The sequence below is a fragment of the Hyperolius riggenbachi genome, chromosome 11 (assembly GCF_040937935.1).
Source record: "Hyperolius riggenbachi isolate aHypRig1 chromosome 11, aHypRig1.pri, whole genome shotgun sequence".
NCBI lineage: Eukaryota > Metazoa > Chordata > Amphibia > Anura > Hyperoliidae > Hyperolius > Hyperolius riggenbachi.
The window spans coordinates 227,925,191-227,951,533 of record NC_090656.1 but is presented as its reverse complement, the minus strand read 5'-3'; the positions used below and the strand labels follow the sequence as shown (position 1 = coordinate 227,951,533).

Below are 26,343 nucleotides of genomic sequence, written 5' to 3'. Positions count from 1 at the left end.
ATCTGTATGTGCCTCAGAGTCCGACCCCGGAAAACATGTTGTATCGTGTGTTTAGGTACTAAAATCTGCGTTCCCAGTAGTGTTGGGCGAACAGTGTTCGCCACTGTTCGGGTTCTGCAGAACATCACCCCGTTCGGGGTGACTATATAGCAGACTATATAGCATTGTGTTTACTGCCACTCTGTGTACACGGCTCAGCCACACTATATAGCATTGTGTTTACTGCCACTCTGTGTCTGCTGGGAACAGTAGTACACCGCTCACCCGCCACTGTATAGCATTGTGCTCTGTGTCGCTGCTGGCAATAGTGGTACACCGCTCACCCACCACTGTATAGCATTTCTGTACTGCCACTGTACTGCTGCCAGTCAGCGTGTACTTTAAGGATAAGTGAAATGAGGAAGAAATCCGGTGAAAGAGGGAGGGGCAAGGGAAGAGGTGTTTCCCCTGACGGTTCACGTACAGGCCACAGGGGAGTACCCAAGAAAACCCACTCAATACCGCCCATGTTGTCCAGGACAACCACCCTCACAGATCCAAAAGAACAGGACCAGATAATTACTTGGATGACCTCTCAAGCGTCCAGCAGTGGGTTAAGCAGCACCAGCACATCACGCACGAGGTCCGAGTCCTCAGCCAGTTACAAGGAGCCAGTGGGCACAAAGCTGACACAACCGGCAGCGACACCACGCACACAACTGCCAGATAACCAGACGACGTTGAAGTGAGCTGCGCAGAGGTTGTTCTGGGGAGCTCTACTCCACGGCGGCGGCCCTCCACAATGACATATGACGAGTTTGAGGAGATGGAAGAGGAGGGTATGGACAATGTGGACATAGACCCAGATTTTGTTTGTGAACGAGAATATCGCCGTCGTAGCAGCAGCACAGATGAGTCTGTTGAAGAACCCACTGCTGCACGAGTTCGCCTTGTGCCACAAGGTAGGCGGCGCGCAATTTCAGGCACCACAAGCGTGGAAGTTCAAGTGAGAGGCAAAAGAGGCGCAAACAGAAATCGCCAGCAAGGCAGGTGCTCCAAAGTCTGGGCTTTCTTTGAAGACTGCACTGAGGATGTTACCATGGCGATTTGCAAGGTGTGCAAGACCCGCCTGAGCAGGGGGAAAAGTATTAACAACCTCTCCACCACCAGCATGAGCCGCCACATGCTATCCAAACATCCCACTCTGTGGGCAAACGCGGCAGGACAGGGTACCACCAGCAACACTGCCTCCCTTGGGTTCACCAGACTCACCACCAGACCCGCCTCAGCAGCAGCAGTAGCCCAGCCATTGCGTGGTTCACAACATTCACAAACATCAGACGACGCTGACACTGTCACTTTCCGGAGTAGTGCTCTTGAGGTCTCCCAGTGTTCATCAAACACAACAACCAACAGCCCTTCGGTGTGTAGCCCTACGGTTCATTTGTCTGTCTCGGAGATGTTTGAGCGCAAGAGGAAATTGCCAGCAAATGACCCCCGGGCCGTGGCAGTAACAGCCAGCATAGCCAAGCTTCTGGCCTGCGAAATGCTGCCATATCGAGTGGTGGAGACAAACAGCTTCAAGGGCATGATGTCAGTGGCCATCCCACGTTACGTGGTTCCCAGCCGCTACCACTTTGCGCGCTCTGCAGTGCCTGAGTTGCATGAGCACGTGGTCAGCAAAATAACCCAAAGCTTGAAGAATGCCGTTGCCTGCAAGGTTCACCTCACCACTGACACCTGGACGAGTGCGTTCGGCCAGGGTCGATACATCTCCCTTACCGCGCACTGGGTGAACCTTGTGGAGCCTGGCAGCGATTCCTCACCTGCTACGGCGCGGGTGTTGCCCATGCCGCAAACAGCTGCACCGCCGTCCCTCCCACTGGATAAAAACAGCAGCACCTACCTCTCTGACTCCTTCTCCTCCAACGCATCTCAAAGCTGTACCTCATCCGGAAACGCTAACCCAGCACCAGCAGCAGTAGGATCGTGGAAGCAGTGCAGCACAGCTGTTGGCATGCGTCAGCAAGCGTTGCTGAAGCTGATCTGTCTTGGGGATAAGCAGCACACAGGGGAGGAAATTTGGAGGGGAATAAAGGAACAGACGGATTTGTGGCTGGCACCGCTGGACCTGAAACCGGGCATGAAGCTAGACACCTGGCACGAACTGGCAATGTACGCAATAGAGGTGCTGGCTTGCCCGGCAGCCAGCGTTATGTCGGAACGCTGTTTCAGTGCTGCCGGAGGCATCGTCACAGATCGGCGTATCCGCCTCTCCACAGAAAATGCAGACCGTCTGACTCAAATTAAAATGAATCAATCCTGGATTGGAAACGACTACGCAACACTCCAGGACCCCAACCAAGTAACATGACCAATGAACATCTGGGATGGTTTAGCGTTTCCGGTCCCTGTTTATTGAACCTCTCATCTGTATTACATTTATGACTGCATGGCGGCAAAAAGCATTGCTGCTATATCCGCACGCTTTTTGTCCTCATGCAAGGCCTGGGTTGTTGTGTCTCAAAAAGCATGGCCTTCTCCTCCTGCGCCTCCTCCTGTTCCATCACGTGTGCTGCTGCTGCTGCTGGGTTAGCGTTGCCGGTCCCTGTTTATGGAACCTCTTATCTTTATTACATTTATGACTGCATGGCGGTACAAAGCATGCTATCCGCACGCTTTTTGTCCTCATGCAAGGCCTGGGTTGTTGTGTCTCAAAAAGCATGGCCTTCTCCTCCTGCGCCTGCTCCTGTTCCATCACGTCTGCTGCTGCTGGGTTAGCGTTGCCGCGTGGTCCCTGTTTATTGAACCACTTATCTTTATTACATTTATGACTGCATGGCGGTACAAAGCATGCTATCCGCACGCTTCTTGTCCTCATGCAAGGCCTGGGTTGTTGTGTCTCACAAAGCGTGGCCTTCTCCTCCTGCGCCTGCTCCTGTTCCATCACGTCTGCTGCTGCTGGGTTAGCGTTGCCGCGTTGTCCCTGTTTATTGAACCACTTATCTTTATTACATTTATGATTGCATGGCGGTACAAAGCATGCTATCCGCACGCTTCTTGTCCTCATGCAAGGCCTGGGTTGTTGTGTCTCACAAAGCGTGGCCTTCTCCTCCTGCGCCTCCTCCTGTTCCATCACGTCTGCTGCTGCTGGGTTAGCGTTGCCGCGTGGTCCCTGTTTATTGAACCACTTATCTTTATTACATTTATGACTGCATGGCGGTACAAAGCATGCTATCCGCACGCTTCTTGTCCTCATGCAAGGCCTGGGTTGTTGTGTCTCACAAAGCGTGGCCTTCTCCTCCTGCGCCTCCTCCTGTTCCATCACGTCTGCTGCTGCTGGGTTAGCGTTGCCGCGTGGTCCCTGTTTATTGAACCACTTATCTTTATTACATTTATGACTGCATGGCGGTACAAAGCATGCTATCCGCACGCTTCTTGTCCTCATGCAAGGCCTGGGTTGTTGTGTCTCAAAGCGTGGCCTTCTCCTCCTGCGCCTCCTCCTGTTCCATCACGTGTGCTGCTGCTGGTGCTGGGTTAGTGTTACCGGTCCCTTTTCCTGGAACCTCTTCTCTGTATTACATTTATGACTGCATGGCGAAAAAAAGCATGTTACCTGTGCAAAGAAACATGACATTTTCCACATTTAAAAGACAGTTTTTCCTTTGAAACTTTACAATCAATTTTCTCAAAAACTATAAGCTCTTTTTCAAATATTTTTTTTCCTCTTGTACCCACTCCCAAGGTGCACATACCCTGCTAATTTGGGGTATGTAGCATGTAAGGAAGCTTTACAAAGCACGAAAGTTTGGGTCCCCATTGACTTCCATTATGTTCGGAGTTCGGCGCGAACACCCGAACATCGCGGCCATGTTCGGCGAACGTTCGCTAACCCGAACATCTAGGTGTTCGCCCAACACTAGTACTGGCATCTATCTATGTACCCCCACCCTTTAACATTCACACCCTAGAACGGCTATCTAATAAATTACACCCATTTTTAGACTGTCCGGTAATGTTAATGGGGGACTTCAATGCTGTCCTGAATCCCATTTTGGATAGACTAAACGGATCAGGTAGACTATACTCCCCTCTATTAAAATGGCTAGATAAATATGAATTACAGGATGTTTGGAGATGGAAGTTCCCTGATACCAGGGACTTCTCATGTTACTCAGACACGCATAAAAACCATGTCCCGAATTGATTTGTGTCTTGGCACACAAGATATGTTAACCTTAGTCGACAAAATAGAATATTTGCCACACGGTATTTCCGACCATTCCCCCTTAGTCTGTGAATTATATTTCCCAGGGCATAAATCTCCCTCCTTATGAAGAATGGGTTCATGCTGGTTGCAGGACGAAAATATTCTGGGAGACTGTCAGAGGGACATGAACACCTATTGGCATATTAATCAGGGAACGGCCACCCCCCCAGTATGCTGGGACGCAAGCAAGGCAGTCCTTAGGGGTGCCTTTAGGGCAGCAATGTCCGGAATTAGGCAAAATAATACTGCCTCACAACATTATCATGAAAAAGAGTCACGAGGCGCGAAATTTAATTTGTTACAACATCCCACTCAAGAAAACTATACCAACTGGGAATTAGCACGCAGAAAATTAGAAATTCTGCTCCTAGATAGAACCAAAAGGAAAGATTTGATTCACACACAGAGAAACTTTGAATTTGGTAATAAGTGTAGCAAGGTTTTAACGTTTTTATTAAAATCCACTGACCAGTCCATGGCTATACCAAGAATCATAGACGCTAAAGGGGGAATACATACCACTTCCACTGAAATTGCAGAGGTCTTCCACAGGTTTTATACGGATCTTTACTCCTCCAGACTTGTGGGGTCCTCGACTGGGTATGGGGAAATTTTGAATAGTCTGGATCTTCCCTCATTATCAGAAGAGGCCATTCAGGAATTGGACTCCCCGATTGAGGAGATTAGTGAGGCAATTTCCTCCTTTAAAGCTAATAAAACCCCAGGACCGGACGGCATACCTGCCGAATGGTACGTAAAAAACAAACCACTAGTGGCTCCGTATCTCACCCAGCTGTTCCAGCATGTGTTCGAAACCGGATCTCTCCCTGACTCTATGCATGAGGCCCTGATTACCCTGATCTTAAAGCCTGGCAAGAACCCATTTGCATGTGACTCATATCCAGGGCCGGGCCGAGGCATAGGCTGGAGAGGCTCCAGCCTCAGGGCGCAGTGTAGGAGGGGGACGCACAATTCATTCAGCTGTCATTCCTAATTGTGTATGAAGCAGAAAGAAATAAGAAAAGGGGATACATAGCAGTGACTGCAAGCCAGATAACTAGATATTAAGGTGTTGGGAAGGTTGTGGGCCCTGTGGCCCTCTTAGTCTAATAGCAATCAGTGTGTGACAGCTGGGGTGGGAGGGATGGAGGGGCGCACTTTGGTGTCTCAGCCTTGGGTGCTGGAGGACCTTGTCCCTGCTCTGCTCATATCGACCAATATCATTGATCAATACGGACATTAAAGTCCTCACAAAAATTCTGGCCATTCGGCTAAACCGGCATATAGATACAATTATACACCCCGATCAGACAGGTTTTATTCCTGGACGTAACACCAGACTGAACATTCGTAGGCTCCTTTCTAATATACAATACCCTTAATGTAATACAGGCAAAATGGTAATCCTATCACTGGACGCAAACAAAGCCTTCGATTCCATCGAGTGGCCGTATGTCCTCGCAGTGCTGGAGAGATTCGGTTTCGGACCCAATTTCAGGAAATGGTTCAGTATCCTATACAATGCACCCCGTGCTAGACTTAGACTCAATTCCATTATATCACATAGCTTTAAAATTGCCCGTGGCACCCGACAGGGCTGTCCACTTTCCCCTTTACTGTTTGCAGTCGCCGTAGAGCCTATTGCTCAATCCATCAGAGAATCCCAATTAATCCAAGGACTCAAGGTCAGCAAGATAGAGGAACGTATTTCCATGTATGCAGACGACATGCTCGTCTATCTCGCAGACCCCGGCCCTTCCCTTGATGCAGTTTTGGAAATATTTGATAAATTTAGCTCCCTTTCTGGCCTAACAATTAATTGGTCTAAATCGGTGCTTTTTCCTCTGGACGATTTTGACCCTTTAATAATTTCCCCCAAGTCTTCTCTACAAGTAGTGAACAACTTCAAGTACTTGGGTGTATGGGTCCAGCGCTCCCCTAGTAAGTTCCTTGAATGTAACTTGTATCCAGTGCTGGATTCCATTGAACTTAAACTAAAAAGTTGGAATACATTACCTCTTAATGTCTGTGGCAGAGCATGTATAATTAAGATGATTGTTGCACCCAAGATCTTATATATCCTACAGATGGCCCCAACCTGGATTCCTAGAGATACATTCCGTCGCATTGACTCGATGCTTATTTCATTCCTCTGGGCAAACTCAGCACCCAGAATCTCCTTAGCCGCCCTACAGCTTCCCACCTCCAGTGGCGGGTTAGCATTACCCAATTTCTTTCTATATTTCTTAGCAGCCCAACTGGTGCCGATTAGCTACTGGCTGAGTGCACATAGGCGAGATTCCTCACTAGCACTGGAAGCAGACATCGCGACATCCTACGAATCCTTATGTGGAGCCATTTACAGATATGAAGTTCCTAATGAAGGCAGGGGCACATCAGTTATATATAACACTATTAAAGTTTACAAGGCCGTGCGCAGACATCTGGGAGAAACGGACATCCCTGTATCACCTAGTTCCCCATTATGGGCCAACAAAAATCTCCCCGAACTGATCTCGGTTCCCGATCCCAAATTCTGGTCCCACTACAATATTAAATATTTACACCAAGTATACTCAGACGGGAAATTTAAAGATTTCCTGCAATTCCGTGAGGAATTTGGCATACCTAGGCACTCTCAATTCAGATACTTCCAGCTCAGACATGCACTGGGGGCTCAGATTGGACTATCTAACATAGCTTTGAATCCCAGCGGTTTAGAGAAACTACTCCTGCAGAAAGACAAAACCAAACAAATCTCTAAGTACTATGGTTTCCTACTGACCCCCCAATGCTCCATTAAATTTGGCTCTATAAAAGAAAAATGGTCCAGCTCCATAGAGGATATGACAGAGAGTGACTGGGCTGATTTCCTTGATACCTATTACAAAACGTCAATTGCAGCATATGATAAATTAATAGGACTGAAGTGGCTTCACCAAGTCTATTTATCACCCGCCCGTTTACATAAGATGGGCCCACCGCACGATGACCGATGCTTTAAATGCGGTCAAGCTCAGGCTGACTTTCTACATTGTGTGTGGACATGCCCGCAAGTCAAGAAATACTGGAAATCGGTAACTCACTTCTTAAGGGACTCCCTGGGCCTCCCAGATGTTTGCTCAAGTAAGGCCTGTCTCCTTGGTATACTACATGATATTCCATGTAACAGTGGCAAAAGAACACTTATCAGAATTAGAGTTGGGCCGAACCTCCGATTTTAGGTTCGCGAACCGGGTTCGCGAACTTTCGCGGAAGGTTCGGTTCGCGTTAAAGTTCGCGAACCGCAATAGACTTCAATGGGGATGCGAACTTTGAAAAAAAAAAAATTATGCTGGCCACAAAAGTGATGGAAAAGATGTTTCAAGGGGTCTAACACCTGGAGGGGGGCATGGCGGAGTGGGATAGATGCCAAAAGTCCCCGGGAAAAATCTGGATTTGACGCAAAGCAGCGTTTTAAGGGCAGAAATCACATTGAATGCTAAATGACAGGCCTAAAGTGCTTTAAAACATCTTGCATGTGTATACATCAATCAGGTAGTGTAATTAAGGTACTGCTTCACACTGACACACCAAACTGTTCACTGAACAGAACAGGTATGCAGTGGCGGGTTCACTGAACAGGTATGCAGTGGCAGGATCAATGAACAGGTATGCAGTGGCAGGATCACTGAACAGGTATGCAGTGGCAGGATCAATGAACAGGTATGCAGTGGCAGGATCACTGAACAGGTACGCAGTGGCAGGATCACTGAACAGGTATGCAGTGGCAGGATCAATGAACAGGTATGCACTGGCAGGATCAATGAACAGGTATGCACTGGCAGGATCAATGAACAGGTATGCACTGGCAGGATCACTGAACAGGTATGCAGTGGCAGGATCAATGAACAGGTATGCACTGGCAGGATCACTGAACAGGTATGCAGTGGCAGGATCAATGAACAGGTATGCACTGGCAGGATCACTGAACAGGTATGCAGTGGCAGGATCAATGAACAGGTATGCACTGGCAGGATCACTGAACAGGTATGCAGTGGCAGGATCAATGAACAGGTATGCACTGGCAGGATCACTGAACAGGTATGCAGTGGCAGGATCAATTAACAGGTATGCAGTGGCAGGATCAATGAACAGGTATGCAGTGGCAGGATCACTGAACAGGTATGCAGTGGCAGGATCACAGTACAGGTATGCAGTGGGCTGAGGGCTCACTGAACAGAACAGGTATGCAGCCAGGAAGAAGTTAAGCCTAACTAATCTTTCCCTATGAGAGACTGCAGCAGCTCGCCCTACTCTCACTAATGCAGGCACACGAGTGGCCATAACGGCCGCCGCTGCCTGCCTTATATAAGGGGGGGTGGGGCTCCAGGGGCTAGTGTAGCCTAATTGGCTACACTGGGCCTGCTGACTGTGATGTAGAGGGTCAAAGTTGACCCTCAGGTGCATTATGGGGCGAACCGATTTTTTGCGAACTTTTGCCGCAAAACGTTCGCGTGCGACACCCGCACGCGAACCACCTAAGTTCGCGCGAACCACGTTCGCCGGCGAACCGTTCGGCCCAACTCTAATCAGAATTTTACTTTTTTATGTTAGGAAAAGTATTGTTCTTAAGTGGAAATCCGATACCCCTCCCAATCTTACCGACTGGAAAAAACTAGTTAATTCAACACTCCCTCTCTACAAGCTGACATATCAGTCCAGAAATCAACCTAATAAGTTCTCCAAGGTCTGGTCGTTGTGGGTGGACTCTATGGACACCGTAATCCCAAACCTAGACGTTAACATCTCTGTTCAAGATTTGGTGGTCTGAACTGACTAGTTAAGCAAGATTGCTTATCTTCTGCCTACCATGGTACTCTTATTGCACTCGTTTTGAACCAATCCTATCTGCTCCTGATATTATTTGATGTCACTGTATATACTTACCTGCTGTAAAGATGTCTCTTCACTATCTGCATATTTGCTGCTGATTCCGTATTTACCCTAGACTGCACTGTGATGGAATAATTTTCTGTTTTTGATGTTCTATGTTTTTCAGCTCTCTTTCAGAGCTTGTTGTTAAAACACAATAAAAATTCTCTTTTAAAAAAAAAAAGAGGAGCTGTTAGGTATAGGGTCTCAGAGAAAATAAACACATATATCAGTAGCTAAAGATTGGCTGTACTTACATTACATATGCATTTCACTGTCCACGTTTGGATTTCACAGAATTTTTATATAGTATATGCAGAGATTGATGCTCCTGACAGCTCATGGCAGGTTCCATGTTTGTCTGTCTTGTCTGAAGCCAATTGTGTCGTCATGTCCTGCCTGCTTCCTGATCACAGAAAAGCTCGTACTGAATAACACAGTGTGCAGTGAATATTAATTAGCCATGTGGCTAGGAACAATAGCGGACTCCTGCAGTGTACTCTGCCCGGAGATTTAGCTGGACTGATTACAAGCTGCTGATACTCGATCCTGTAACGTCTCATTAGCAGCCGAGGGGAGGGCCCCAGAATGCTTTGCAGTATGGTATGCGGCTTGCGTCCTGCTAGGGTCTAACAGCTTTGCTGATAAGCACACATCAAAGGTAGGAGAGATTTTTATCTTCAGTAATGCCTTTTTGGCTTCCTTCTAAACTGTTTAACACAGGAGAATAGAGGTTTAAATTAGCTTCTGCAGCCTGACAGTTACTCTTTAAGAAATAATAGTTTACAAATGAATGATAAAAAATAACCCCCAGCAGCGATCAGAGCCCGACACCAACATAAATCTCTGTTGGTGAGCAGAAAAGGCAGGGGGGGGTCACTTGTGTGCTTAGTTGTTCGACCCTGCACCGAGCCCTTAAAGCTGCAGTAGCCTAATTTGTAAAAAAATAGCCTGATCACTGGGGGGGTGTAATACATGTATCATGAGATATTATTTGGTAAGAACTAGCATTTGGTCCAAGTTTGGCTATTCTCACAAAGGTTAGAGTTAAAGTTTAGTTTTAAAGATTCTTGATTTATTAAGTCATAAGTTAGAAAAATACAGTAGATAGGCAAGAGCCTTGGGGGAACGTGAGAAACAAATGCTATTGGATAACGGATCAAATGACCAATTTGAAATATACAGTAGAGTTATACCTGATATTTGACTCTGTAAAACAATAAGGGCCTGATTCACTAATCAGTGCTAACCTAGTTAGCATGCTTAAAGGCTTTGGGCGAAGAAATATTGGTATGTTTTGTCAGCTTTGTCTCCAGAAATCCCTGCATTTAAATTTCCTCCAATGATGGCTTACAAGCGTGCTAGATCAATTAGAGATCACTTAGTAAAGGCTGATATTGGTCCGTCTAGTACGGGTCGACAGTCTAGACTGGCGCCATTGCATTGTGGCACATACCCTTGGTTGCGATGTGTAAATTGTAAACATATTTTAAGGGGGAAAGAATTTAATCATTCCATGAGTGGAGTTCCCATTAAATTACGCAATTTTGCCACCTGTGATTCAAAATATGTTGTCTATGGCATTAAATGCCCATGTGGCAAACTTTATGTAGGTGAAACCACACGGTCAGTTAAAGACCGTATTGGAGAACATCGCTCTAATATTAATTTAGCCTTTAAACGCAATGGTGACCCGTCTACACTGGCTTCACCCATTGCCCAACATTTTTGGTAAACAAAACATTCTGTTAGCCAACTTAAGTTTCTAGTTCTTAAAGTGGTTCATAGTACGCGCAGGGGAGGGGATCGCCAATCGTATTTATTAAGAAGGGAGGCTTTCTGGATTACATTTTTGAATACATTAGTTCCATATGGTATGAATTTAGACTACCGTCCTTGAAAATTATTCTGCGATGGTCTTACTGTTATTCATTTCATCTTTTTTTATCTTAGGTCCATGGCTTACTTTTTGGTGAAGGTCCATCCTTTTGTGTCTAATTTCAATCATTGTCTTGGGTGGCAAGTATCATACACTCTCTCTTTACATTCTACTCATTATATGAAGCCTGTTGTCTTTTGGATGGTCTAATATTGGTTGTTTACATGATAGCTGACTGATTTGGGGGAGTCGGATACAATTGGGATTTATACATATGTTTCTATTTTGGCTGCATTATTACGCATGCGTATTTTTGTAAGCATTCATGCGTATGAATTGCGTTCTATGCGTATTTTTGTATGTGTCTCATGCGTATTTTTGTATTTCTGTAGCTTTATGCATTATACGCATATTTTCATATTGGTATGCGGTACATGTATATTTTTGTACGCGTTATTACGCATTACGTCATTTCCGCCCAGCATGCTTTGTGGCCAGATATCTGGTGTCCTCACCCCCTCTGATCCGTTTTTCTCTTATTTGGTCATATTTTATGGTGATTGGCTCCTGAATTCTTGGGTCTAGCCCCTTTGGGTGGAGTTACGGGTATTTAAACCCCTGTGCAGTTCATCTTAGTTGCCATTCTCCTCCATCTCCTGCCATGTGCGGTTCCTGTGTTTGAAAATTGGATGAGTAAGTAGTAACTTGTGGTGTTTTAATTGCTTAGATAACGGCTGTATTGTAAATATGGATAGACCTGTGGAACTGCATCTAGCCCATGATTTGTAGTGAGTAGAGTACTATGGCCATTACACTTTTGTCCTTTCTATCTATGGCATTGTAACTTTTGATGTTGCTTGTTCCATTTTTTATAAGGCATTAAAGGCATGTTCCTCATTGTATTTAACCTTTTGTCCATACTGACGCCTAACTCAGACATATGAGGTAGTGGTGTAACATGCTTAGCACTGTAATCTTGTAACAATAATGGCTGTGAATCAGTTAATTTCCCACCAATTAACTCCTGCCAACTCTCAAATGGAGCGAATGTGGTGCTAGTAGTAGCAGTGGTGGCTGCCAGCTGAGAGTTAAGTGAGGTGCCAGAATCAGAGCAGGAGGAGGAAGATGTCACGGTTCTGTGCGGAAGCTGAGGAAGATGCGGTGTTCTGTGTTAAATAGTCAACTACGTCCTGACAATCTTGGGAGTTGATGGCACATGCCTTCTGAACACTACTTTGTTCCAGGGCCGCACAAAATCACATCAGCATGACCTCGAACAGACCTGCCCGGGTGGCCTACCTCTGGCTCTGCCTCTGCCTGTTGTTTTGTCCATATTGGGGGGATGAATTGAAAAGTATGCACTGACTTGACTAATACAATGTGCAGTCACAGAGATGCAGTGAAAGATATGCACTGACTGCTGGTATAATACAATGTGCAGTCACACAGGTACAGTGAAAAGGTATGTAGTGACTGCTGGTGGTATGATGCAATGTGCAGTCACACAGGTGCAATGAAAAGGTATGCAGTGAGTGCTTGTATAATACAATGTGCAGTCACACAGGTGCAGTGAAAGGTATGCACTGACTGCTGGTATAATACAATGTGCAGTCACACAGGTGCAGTGAAAAGGTATGCAGTGATTGCTGGTGGTATGATGCAATGTGCAGTCACACAGGTGCAGTGAAAATGTATGCAGTGACTGCTGCTATAATACAATGTGCAGTCACACAGGTGCAGTGAAAAGGTATGCAGTGACTGCTGCTATAATACAATGTGCAGTCACACAGGTGCAGTGAACGTTATGCACTGACTGCTGGTATAATACAATGTGCAGTCACATAGGTGCAGTGAAAGGTATGCACTGACTGCTGGTATAATATAATGTGCAGTCACACAAGTGCAGTGAAAAGGTATGCAGTGACTGCTGGTGGTATGATACAATGTGCAGTCACACAGGTGCAGTGAAAGGAATGCACTGCCTGCTGGTATAATACAATGTGCAGTCACACAGGTGCAGTGAAAGGAATGCACTGACTGCTGGTATATAATACAATGTGCAGTCACACAAGTGCAGTTAAAAGGTATGCAGTGACTGCTGGTATATAATACAATGTGCAGTCACACAGGTGCAGTGAAAAGGTATGCAGTGACTGCTGGTATATAATACAATGTGCAGTTAAACAGGTGCAGTGAAAAGGTATGCAGTGACTGCTGGTGGTATAATACAATGTGCAGGTACACAGGTGCAGTGAAAAGTATGCACTGACTGCTGGTATATATTACAATGTGCAGTCACACAGGTGCAGTTAAAAGGTATGCAGTGACTGCTGGTATATAATACAATGTGCAGTCACACAGGTGCAGTGAAAAGGTATGCAGTGATTTCTGGTGGTATGATACAATATACAGTCACACAGGTGCAGTGAAAGGTATGCAGTGACTGCTGGTATATAATACAATGTGCAGTCACACGGGTGCAGTGAAAAGGTATGCAGTGACTTCTGGTGGTATGATACAATATGCAGTCACACAGGTGCAGTGAAAGGTATGCAGTGACTGCTGGTATATAATACAATGTGCAGTCATACGGGTGCAGTGAAAAGGTATGCAGTGACTACTGCTATATAATACAATGTGCAGTCACACAGGTGCAGTGAAAAGGTATGCAGTGACTGCTGGTGGTATGGTACAATGTGCAGTTACACAGGTGCAGTGAAAGGAATGCAGTGCCTGCTGGTATATAATACAATGTGCAGTCACACAGGTGCAGTGAAAAGGTATGCAGGGACTGCTGGTATATAATACAATGTGCAGTCACACATGTGCAGTGAAAAGGTGTGCTGAATGTGCTGGGCCTGGCACAGTATAGCAATTAGCAAGTGCCAGCTGCAACAGACAGGGCTGTATATGCAGTGTCAGTGGGCCACAAAAAAAAAAAACACATCACAAATCAAACACATCACTTTCAAAAGAGCTATTTTGCTGGTGCTTTTCAGCAACAAATGTCAGCAAGGAGCAAGCTAACAAGAGCCTAACTAAGCTTTCCCTATCTCTGCAGCAACCTCTCCCTCCCCTCACTAATAACAGCAGCAGGCAGAGTGAGAACATTGCCAATGCTGCTGCCTTTTATAAGGGGGGGTGGGGGTTCCAGGAGGGAGTGCAGCCTGATTGGCCGCCATTTGTCTGCTGACTGTGATGTAGAGGGTCAAAGTTTAGCCCAATGATGTAGTATAGGGGCGGGTCAAACTCGCTAAAAGTTTGCGGTTCGACATGAACGCGAACTCGATGTTTGCACAAATAAGGTTGTGTGCGAACCGTTCGGGCCATCTCTAATTGTATTATTACAATTAAAGGAATTCTGAATAATATGTTAAAATAGCTATTTAAAAGTGGTGCCTATTACTGCAAATTACTTATTAGAAATTGACGGAATTATATAATTGTAGAGTAATCAAATAGAAAAAAATGATAATAATTATTACGCTTCATAGCTCTTTTATAGTTTAGATGTGCTTAACACAGCATCATATATATATATATATATATATATATATATATATATATATATATATGTATATATATATATGTATGTATATGTGTATATATATATATATATATATATATATATATATATATATATATATATATATATATATATATATATATATATATATATATACACACAGTGGTGTGAAAAACTATTTGCCCCCTTCCTGATTTCTCATTCTTTTGCATGTTTGTCACACTTAAATGTTTCTGCTCATCAAAAACCGTTAACTATTAGTCAAAGATAACCTAATTGAACACAAAATGCAGTTTTAAATGATGGTTTTTATTATTTAGTGAGAAAAAAAACTCAAAACCTACATGGCCCTGTGTGAAAAAGAAATTGCCCCCTGAACCTAATAACTGGTTGGGCCACCCTTAGCAGCAATAACTGCAATCAAGCGTTTGCGATAACTTGCAACGAGTCTTATTACAGCGCTCTGGGGGACTTTTGGCCCACTCATCTTTGCAGAATTGTTGTAATTCAGCTTTATTTGAGGGTTTTCTAGCATGAACCGCCTTTTTAAGGTCATGCCACAACATCTCAATAGGATTCAGGTCAGGACTTTGACTAGGCCACTCCAAAGTCTTCATTTTGTTTTTCTTCAGCCATTCAGAGGTGGATTTGCTGGTGTGTTTTGGGTCATTGTCCTGCTGCAGCACCCAAGATCGCTTCAGCTTGAGTTGACAAACAGATGGCCGGACATTCTCCTTCAGGATTTTTTGGTAGACAGTAGAATTCATGGTTCCATCTATCACAGCAAGCCTTCCAGGTCCTGAAGCAGCAAAACAACCCCAGACCATCACACTACCACCACCATATTTTACTGTTGGTATGATGTTCTTTTGCTGAAATGCTGTGTTTCTTCTATGCCAGATGTAATGGGACAGGCACCTTCCAAAAAGTTCAACTTTTGTCTCGTCGGTCCACAAGGTATTTTCCCAAAAGTCTTGGCAATCATTGAAATGTTTTTTTTAGCAAAATTGAGACAAGCCTTTGTTCTTTTTGCTTAAAAGTGGTTTGCGCCTTGGATATCTGCCATGCAGACCGTTTTTGCCCAGTCTCTTTCTTATGGTGGAGTCGTGAACACTGACCTTAATTGAGGCAAGTGAGGCCTGCAGTTCTTTAGATGTTGTCCTGGGGTCTTTTGTGGCCTCTCGGATGAGTTTTCTCTGCACTCTTGGGGTAATTTTGGTTGGCCGGCCACTTCTGGGAAGGTTCATCACTGTTCCATGTTTTTGCCATTTGTGGATAATGGCTCTCACTGTGGTTCGCTGGAGTCCTAAAGCTTTAGAAATGGCTTTATAACCTTTACCAGACTGATAGATCTCAATTACAGTACTTTTGTTCTCATTTGTTCCTGAATTTCTTTGGATCTTGGCATGATGTCTAGCTTTTGAGGTGCTTTTGGTCTACTTCTCTGTGTCAGATAGCTCCCATTTAAGTGATTTCTTGATTGAAACAGGTGTGGCAGTAATCAGGCCTGGGGGTGACTACAGAAATTGAACTAAGGTGTGATAAACCACAGTTAAGTTATTTTTAAACAAGGGGGGCAATCACTTTTTCACACAGGGCCATGTAGATTTGGAGTTTTTTTTCTCACTAAATAATAAAAACCATCATTTAAAACTGCATTTTGTGTTCAATTATGTTATCTTTGACTAATAGTTAACGGTTTTTGGTGAGCAGAAACATTTAAGTGTGACAAACATGCAAAAGAATAAGAAATCAGGAAGGGGGCAAATAGTTTTTCACACCACTGTATATATATACTTTTACGAAATAACATCATTTTTTTACTATCCCGCTGACTTGCAATAAACGGGAATCACACATCATGCACAACCCCCCCCCCCCCCCCCAAAAAAAACTACTTATCTTGGGCTTCCTTCAGCCCCTGGCAGCCTATCTGTCCCTCACTGCAGCTCCGCTCCCAGCTGGTGTCCCCTACATTGCTGATGCCAACCTCAACAGGTCGGCATCTTCTGTGCAATCGCTCTCACATGTCCTGGAGTGCTCTGTGCAGGCATCTGCAATGGAGGGGACCCCAGGACACCGGCTGGAAGCAGAGCTGCGGTAAGGGACAGATCGGCTGCCAGGGGCTGGAGGAAGCCCCAGGTAAGTAGATTTTGTTCTGTTTTGTTTTTAACCCAGACCTGTCCTTTAAGGCCTGGGAGGAAGTGTGTGATACTGCTGACTAGACTTTGGATTGGGAAAATATCTTTTTTCTTATGCACAAGAGTTCTGTAAATACGCTTATTCAGGAGACGGGCTATAAGGTCCTCACCAGATGGTAAAGGACACCTGACAAAGTTTATGCTATCTTTTCCTCTAGCCATAAACTTTGCTGGATATGCGTTCCATGGTTTCTTGATCAAAACAGGCTTTACAGAATCTTGTCTGAACCGCAAGCTGGGGCAGAAGAGCTTTTCCGATTTTAATTTGCGAAAAGAAATATGGAGGTCTGTGAGCCCTGGACATTGTCCTCCATTATAAAAACGTACTTCTAGCATGAGTCTTAGAGTGGAGAAACAATGTCAGGAGGACCGTACTAGGCCATGGGTCAGTACTTTGCCCCATCACTGATGTTCATCTATTTTGTGGTTGAAGGTCATACATTCCAACCATCCCTACATACCACATTGATGAGAAGTTTACTCTCATCTCTCTCCCTGTACATCTCCTCACTAGATTCCAGATACTAATCCAATTGCAATCTCAGATCTGCACACAACCTACTATTGTCCTCTTATAGAACCACCTCCTCGCATTCACATATACAAGATTTTGTACGTGCCTCACCCCTCCTCTGGACTCTGGAATGCCTCCTACAACACATCAGTCACTCTCCAACCTTTGTTACCTTTAAACGGTATCTCAACACTCATTTGTTCCGATAAGCATACAGAGCTTAGGCCACTTCACTTTGTCCTAAAGTCCAGATGCACCCCTACCAGACATCCTAAAACACACTTCCTCTAGGTATGTTCATTGTGTACCACCCCCCCCCCCCCCCCTCCAATTCCTTTAAATTGTAAGATTATTATTATTATTATTATTATTTATACACACACATTATTAATATATTAGCATGATGGCCAAAGATTGTGTTGGTATGATGTTGTCCTCTTTGCCAAGGGTACAGGATTTATTACACACACCACCCCCCTCCCAGAGAAAAGTCTTGCAGAGGTGAAAAACACTTGGAGACTACTACAGGAACACAATAATAGAAAGTAATAGAACACATGACATGGTCACATGACCTGATGCTACTCACATGTGGCTTGTGTCACTGTAGTGCCGGTACTGCTGCAGCTCCCACTGACTGTCTGTACAGTAATAGTGTAATTTCTGCCAGGGAATAATGCTGAGAAAGTCACTTGTGTATTGCTGGTCTGGGTTGTGTTATTCACATCTCCTGATATTGTAACATTATAATAAGACACATTTCCTACTGCTGGTGCCGTCCAGATTACCACCAGAGAATTCACCGACCCGGAACTGCTCACCGAGAGCGACGCGACTTGTCCAGGAACTGAAATCACAATAATAATATTATTTTTTATTATTACTGATCTGATTTAGTGTGCTATTATGTACACAAGTCTGCTTGAATTCAAGTAAGAAATGCAGTTTCCTCCCAATGATAAGAAACGCCCCCTCACCTGTGCAGGTAGTTGTAGATACCGGGTCTGATTCAGTGCTGTTATCGGCAGCTCTTGTATATACCATGAATGTATATGTCGCTCCTGGTGTCAGGCCCGTTATTGTGGCTGATTCATTAGTTGGAAAGATATTTGTTGCTGCCAGTGTTGTATTTGTCTGCACTCTGTAGCTGTATCCACTCTTATAGTCATCCGGTCTGCTCCAGGATAAGTACACAGTAGTGGTAGAGCTATTACTGGCTTGTAGTGACTTCACAGGCAATGGCTCTACAGGAAGGAGAGCATCACATTCAATTATACATGACAAGGAATAGACACATAACTCCGCTTCACCGCTAGACACACAGCTTAAGGGCTGATTCACATGGTCGTCTGCCCCGAATTTACCGCCGGTGTTCGGGACTCGGAGTTACATGCTCCCATTCAAGTGAATGGGAGCATTTGTACTGGGCTTTTTCCTGCATTTGCGCTAACGCGGCGTTCTGATCCCGACTTTTCCTGCCGTTCGAGGGGACCCTGGATGCTACATGTAGCATCCTGGGGCAGTTAACCACTGTGACTAATGTCCCCCTAGGGGCAGGAAATTGCCGACCGCAACTGAAAGCCACGGAAAGCTGCTGAAAGCCTGAACTCAAGGCCGCCGAAAGCCGGGCAGACGCTCGTGTGAACCAGCCCTTACACTGGCACAGCTGGATGTTATCTTAACTAAAGAAGAGACTAGATTATCTGATAACAGATCAGTACTCCTATATTTCCCAACATATCCCATCTTTATAATCCCTATATTTGTTTTCCTCCTGCAAACATCCAGAGGCATAGCTATGGGGGGCAAAGGGGTACATATGTCCCTGGGCACAGCAGTGTGAGGGTGCTCAGCACAGCTTTGCACCCCCCCCCCCCCCCCCGCCAATGAGAGAGAAGTGGCTTGCTGGCCGCCTGAAGTGCCCCTGCCTCTCTCCCTCCCTCTGCAGAGTGCAGAAGCGTTAACCACAGCAGAAAACGTGGGGCACATCTGGCTATTTAAACGGGGTAAAGGGAGGCACATATGGCTATCAACATTTGACTCCACCCATGACCACGGCCACATTTTCATGCATGGTCACACCCATTTTGTCCAGAACTGTCTTTGTCCCTGGGTGCTGAAAACCCTAGCTAAGCCTCTGCAAACATTGGCAGCATTTGTAGCTATATCTTAAAGCGGTATAAAACCCTGACATAATATTCAATAAAAACATGTTTTCCTACTTTTTATATGCCATACGGTTATCATATTTGCTTTTGTGCATAAGTATTATTATTCATTTAGAAATTACAAGTTTCCAAAGTACACTTTTTTTGCTCTGAGAGCTGACTTTCCATTTTATTTATAACTGCTTTATTCATCTTCTAATGCAAGCAGAAATGCTTTCTGATTGTCTGACTGTGTTCAGGAGAGTCTGCAGTGTAACAGAAGTGTTTACATTCCTCACTTGATACAATTAAGTAAACACAAGATAACATTATCTCCAGTTCGGATGCGTCCAGCTTTCTCTGCACTGAACTTCTAAGTCCTGTGTTTAATCCTTTGAATGCTGTTCTAGTAAAAAAAAATGGTGGTAGTATATAATATGCTGTAAATGATGTATTAGAACAAAGAATAAATGCTAGGTTTCATTCCACCTTAAACTGAGAATCCCAGCTTTATCCACCTGCTCTTCACATTGGGAAGTGTGCATCATTGATTACATTCCTCTTTTTCATAATCCCCTAGCTCAATAGCTTCATGCAGACATCAGAGTTTTGTTTCTGCTGATGATCACTGCACATGCACTATATGGTTGTCTGCTGTGCAGGATAATCCACCAGCTGGTCCACAGCTGCCTGCCATTACCTGGTCCCATCTGTGACCGGCCACAGCAGAAGAGGACTCAGACCATCATGCAGCTAGGTCACTGCTGTCCAGAACCGCCAGTTACTACACACCGCTGCAGCCTACGGCCCAATCCTAAGGCAAGAGGCCCACAGCAGTGTTTCCTCACCAGAGACCCCAGACTGACTGTTCTCCTCCCAAACATTTGCCGCCTGGGTCCCCGCAGCTGCTTAGGTGAGCCAACACCACTGCTGACTGTGCCCCCAGGGAAGCCAGACCACCATCACTTGCACTGCCCCTCGCAGAGGCCTACCTGCTGACTTCTGTTAGGGTCCCTCTGGTTCCACAGCTGCTGATCCTCGCTTCACCACCATGGCTTGCAGTATAGCGTAATGCGGCTCCCGCTCCACCTCACCGACTGCCAGCCCCCTGCTTGGCAGCACAGGCCTGCGGATCACCCCTACTTCATCACACCGGCCCTGTCTGTCTGTCTCCCGGTTCACCAATGAACTGCAGAACTGCAGCCCTCACCACACGGTCATGAACAGTCTGTGTAGCGCCTAACTCGCTGTATATTGCTTGAGTTTCGTAGATGGCAGCTCTGCTAAAATCAGCACCTCCGACTATCCCTCTAGTCCTACTTCTGTTGCTACACTTAAATGCTGCTATGTGTAACATCCAGGCCTACTCTATGTGCTTTCTACTGTGCTTTGTGTATTGCTTATGCTTTCTCTATTTGCAATCTACTGAGCTGAAAATCACAAACAAATAGCACCCCGATACTGCGCTCGTATATATGCATTAGTAACAATACTAATATCAGGGATAATGACAATAATAATGATAACAGGGATAGTCCCAGTAGACAAGCATTTCACCACAATCAAGTCCTTTAGAGACAGATATAATTGGTGGGAGTGCTCTTCCTAGATGTGTGCACCATCAATCAATGTTCTAAATTCAATTGGATAAGCGCTCGACAATACTTGTACTTCAGAAAGATCAGATGAAAAGCAGGCCCCCCTTCGGGGAGAGACTCACCAGATCCTGCGGCCTCCTGAGCCCGTTCTCGCCTTCGGGGTATTGGCCACCCCGCAGCCTCACCGGCAATCTGCTTTCAAGTGCTATGCTCTTTGCCTTCCAGCTCGTTCACTTGCCCCGTGCAGTAACCCTCTGGCCGGTAAAAAACAAAACTGCCTCCCGCACACACAATACTGCCGCGTCCGGCGGGTGATGTGCATACTAACGTCACTCCGTGGCTCCGCCCAACGTTTTGTTGCCTTAGCAACTCATCAGGGGCTGAGGGGTGGCCAATACCCCAAAGGCGAGAATGGGCCCAGGAGGGCGCAGGATCTGGTGAGTCTCTCCCCGAAGGGGGGCCTGCTTTTCATCTGATCTTTCTGAAGTACAAGTATTGTCGAGCGCTTATCCAATTGAATTTAGAACTTTGAATCTACTGTGCTGACCTGTATGTTATTCTGTTCCAGCCCTATATGAGCCAAAACCAATTCAAGGTACAGCCCTCGTTGTGCTTGGGGAATAAATCTAATTCTGATTAATATTATTATTGCAATGAGATGGGGACTCCAGGAGCCAAATCACACCTCAAAACATTTTCAGATAGCAAAGCGGGACACTTTTAAATTGGATCGGAAGTGAAAAAAAAAAAAAAAAAAACCTTATGATATAATGAGTTGTATGTGTAGTACGGATAAGGAATAGAACATTAGTAGCAAAAAAAAGTCTCTGTGTTAGTTTACATAACAATGTAAATTAACACAGTAGTGGCTGCGAGTGAAGTATAGCGGTAGCGATAATTCACTAGAGCAGGGCCATCCGCAGTTAAAGAGACACTGAAGTGAAAAAAAATTATGATATAATGAATTGGTTGTGTAGTATGGATACTTACTAGATTATTATTATTTCAGTTACACAGAGTTTTTATAACATTGCATCATTCTCTAATATTTGCAGTTTACACACTACTCAGCATTCTAAATGACCTTACAGAGCAGGCCAGTGAACTATTGACCTGTCCTATGCAGAAGAAAAAACAATACAATGACTGACAGTTGAGATAACAAGCTTCAGAAGACAGAGCTCTCTGCGACTATGAAAGTCGTGGAGCTCAATGGCTTTTTTGCATAGATAACAACTGGAGTTTCCTAACTCTTCCTGTACTGGAAACAATATTCGACTTACTGTATGTCTCTGCTCCTAAGGTTTTTATGACTTATGGTTTTATTGTATTTCTTAGTTGTACTACACATATAAATCATTATATCATAATTTTTTTCCGCTCCAGTGTCTCTTTAATGTTACGCGCATTGCTAAGGAAGCAATGCGTGTAACTAAGGAAGGCACTCTACTTAAATGGCAGCGAGCGCTGCTATGTAAGGCATGCATAGAGCACACTACAGAACATTAAGCTGTGCTGCTTTAGCAGCGTAGCTTGGTGAATAAAGCCCATAGAGACTTACTTGTGACCACCCATCCGGTGACAGCTGTGCTCTGATACCCCCGGACTCCCACTGTCACCACTGAGATGGTGTAATTAGTGCCAGATGTCAGGTGCTGAAGGGTGACAGTTGCTGTGGTACTTGTAGTGCCTCCAGCAATGGCAGATGGAGATGAAGACTTCCAGTAAGTTATTACATAGGTTTTTGGCACATAGGCCATATTTGCTCCCTCTTCCCAGGATAATGTAGTGCTGTTTGTTCCAACTGTATAAAAGGTGATCATCCCTGGTGGAGTGGGATCTATGAAAAAAAAAGAAATCCTTTTTATTTTATGTATATAGCACCAACATCTTCCGTAGCGTTGTACATAGTACAAAACAGACAATGGTGGGGGGGGGGTAGTTAAACACACTTGTGCAACACAAGCAAAAATAAATAAATATAATAATTAGTTTGAGATACCACCAATACTGGTACATTAGAAAAAATACAACAGAATGAAATAGGAAACACTGGGGATTCTTACATTTTGCATCATGAAATGCCTCTGTGCATAGACAAGACCCAAAATACAAAGGATTCCTAATCCGCCAATAATGCTTAGAATACACCTTGATTTTTTTTTGGGCAGATAGATGGCTCGATAGATAATTTTCAACAGGTCCGATCTGATTTTAATAATTTTTCTGACCAATTTTCTCATAGAAGTGAATGGAAATCGATCAGAAAAACAATTGGAAAAGCGATCGGAAGATCAATCGGCCAGTAAATCTGCCAAAAAACTCACTGTGTATTCCCAGCGTAAGAATGTGAATCACTTTGGAGAGCTGAGAATTAAAGTGTATCTGAAATTTTATAAATATAGGCAATTATACTTATGAGGGGCTTCTTCCAGCCCCCTGTGGGCCAGGGGCTCCCTCACCAACCTCTGGGGCCGCTCCATTCATCCACTGTCCGACCTGGTAAAGTCCCCGACTGGGCAAGGTGTGCTCCGCTGCACATGCGCAGCTCTGGCTGCACACTACCTTTGAAGTTACAAGCAGTAACTAATTACACAGGAACAGGCTGCTTTTTTGGCTCTGGGAGCATGACCAAGGACGCGTGCGGCCAGGGCCATGCATGTGCATTCATCCCTGACTACCACGGCAGACAGCAGAGGAACAGAGTAGCCCAGAAGGACAGCAAGAGAGCCCAAGGCCTAAAAAAGGGCTGAAGGAAGCCATGGGAACTACAAAGGAATGGAGAAGCCCAGGAGGATGGCGAGGGAGCCTACTGCCTACAGGGGGCTGAAGGAAGCCAGGGCAGACAGTGGAGGAACAGAGTAGCCCAGAAGGAAAGCAAGGGAGCCCACAGCCTACAGGGAGCTAGAGGAAACCAGGGTGGACAGCAAAGGAATGGAGAAATCCAGGGGGACGGTAAGGGAACCCATGAACTACATTGGGCTGGAGGAAGCCCCAGGTAAGTATTACTACTATGTTTATTACATCTCAGGTTGCCTTTCAGCTGGATTGGATTTCTCTATGAAGTCTCCCTCTGTTAACCATTCCCAGCCTACTAGAAGCTGACCTCAGACTTTGTATCATTTCAACTCTCAGCTCTCTCTCCATCCTATAAGTAGCCACTGGCTTAATCCCCATTTAATTTTGTTCTGTATCTCCCATGCCATATGACTATTTCTTTCTACAGTTATTCTGCAATTGTTTTCCAAGTTAAAAACAAGGAACTGCTTTAAAAAAGCTATGCTGAATCTCCCTGACTTGGTGCCCATACACGCAAAGATTTTCCTATTCTGTTCCTGGCAGACTCAATAACTCTGAACAAATGTGTCGGGAGTTGATTCCCCCAAAATGTATGATTGCTTTAAAGTCAATTGGAAGCATCAGTCAGACTGGACAGAAATTTGTGGTCAATTGACTTGAGGAGCGGTACACAGCATTGCCTGGCAGTGTGAATCTTGTAGAAAACAAAAGAACACAGTCAGGGAGACCCGATCTGGTGTAATATCAGATAATCAGATGGTGTGTGTGAATTATAAGAGATGTTGTAATGCTGGGTCTAACGTTGAGATACAAAAGTGACATAAATATCTTGATTGATTGATTGATTGATTGATAAGATTGGTGTCCACAATATATATGTTAGCCTCTTCTATAGGTCAGTTATAGTTCAAAATAACACATTTGTTCATTCTCATCAAAAACTGGGTATGAAATATTTCTAACCATAACACTCTCATGGAAGATTGACCATGAGAGTGTTGCTATCTAGCCATAACATTCTCATGGAAGACTTACCATGAGAATTTTTCTATCTACAACACTAGTCAAAATGTGAGATGATGTGCAAGTTCTCACATAAGCAAAAATAGTCTGACGTGTTCTGTGACGCTTCTAAAGCATGTTGTGATCACGCAGTCATGTGCCTTGTCTGCACAGGCGCACTGATACAAACACATGATGATCACTCACCCTTATCTGCACAGGTGCATAGATGAAACATGTTCTACGCCTGTGCAGACATTGAATTCTGTCTATATAAAGGAGGTAAAATACTTTCGAGTTAGGACTTTCGAAGGACAAGCAGACGTGCCGTCCATTTGAGTCGCCAGGTATTTTCCCCTCCGAGGTCGCTGAGGTCCCCCGATCTTCTCTGGGTGATGCTACAATACTTGGTAAGAATATTTGTGCTCACTAATTACTCAAATACAATGTAACTATGATTCTGCAAGCCTAGATGATTATTATAACAGGATTGTAGCTCAATAAATATTATTATTGAACCTTTCCTCATGTTTTGCTGCAATTTATTTTACCCACTACGGTGGTGAGTGAAGTCAGAGGGTTTAAAAACCCTTCCCGTGAGGCAAAACAAGCGTACACACAGAAAATACAGTAAATCAAGATCAGGTCAAAGCTCGGGCCATACACGAAAAGTCAGAAATGCGCGGTACAGAAGGACTACTGTAGAGACAGGTCAAAAACGGGCTAAGATCGTTACACAGGTAGTTAGATGACTACAGTACAAGGGATAGAGACAGGTGCTAGGTCAAAATTCAGGCAAACGTCATACACATAGGATCAGATATACGAGGCACAGACAAGGATGAGACAGAGACAAAGTCGTTAAGCTAGCCGAGGTCTATAACGGGTATCAGATGACTGAGGCACAAAGGGATGAGACTTTAATCAAAGTGGAGGACTTGCCGGATCATACACAGAAATACAATAATTACTATAATTACAATATATATATATATTACACAGTTCTAAACTGACTGGAGTACATATATATCGGGCTGATGCGCAATATATGAAATGAAGCTCTCAAACAACTATCTCACTACTAGGATAAGGACCAAGAACCAGCGTACTTATTAGTATCAAGGCCAACGAGCAAGTGAATACTCGGACCTTAAGTACCCAGGAGGCAGAGCAAAAGCCCAGCCCCCAGAACTGACAGCACCTTCTGCAATAAGGTGTCAGCTGATGACATCACAGGTGACACCCCATCAGACTCGCCTCCTCAGCCAATAAAGGCAGCTCTGAGCTTCACGTCCTGCCAGAAACAACACGCCGACCCACATCTACAGGGGAGTCGGGGATGCCATCATTCTGATTCACGTCTACGGGGAGCCAGAGATGCCATTGAACAAAGAGGAAGAGGAAGCTTCCTCCAGCTGCTCCACACTATCAGAACAGCCTCCAGAGACTACACCAGATAAGTGTGTTACAGATGTATTCATTGCTCAAAAGCAACCACTCCTCGAGCAAGTGGG

At 44.8% G+C, this 26,343-nt stretch overlaps 1 protein-coding gene across 1 annotated transcript in view; it reads right to left on the bottom strand.

Annotated features, from left to right (window-relative positions):
* Positions 1-26,343, bottom strand: part of LOC137538235 (uncharacterized) — a 197,426-nt gene that overhangs the window by 98,285 nt on the left and 72,798 nt on the right. Inside the window, exons 11-13 of the mRNA XM_068260284.1 lie at positions 22,590-22,868; positions 18,261-18,527; positions 17,873-18,130 (exon numbers count right to left, since the gene is read on the bottom strand). Of these exons, the coding sequence (XP_068116385.1) occupies positions 17,873-18,130; positions 18,261-18,527; positions 22,590-22,868 (804 nt within the window). The remainder of the gene's footprint in view (positions 1-17,872; positions 18,131-18,260; positions 18,528-22,589; positions 22,869-26,343) is intronic.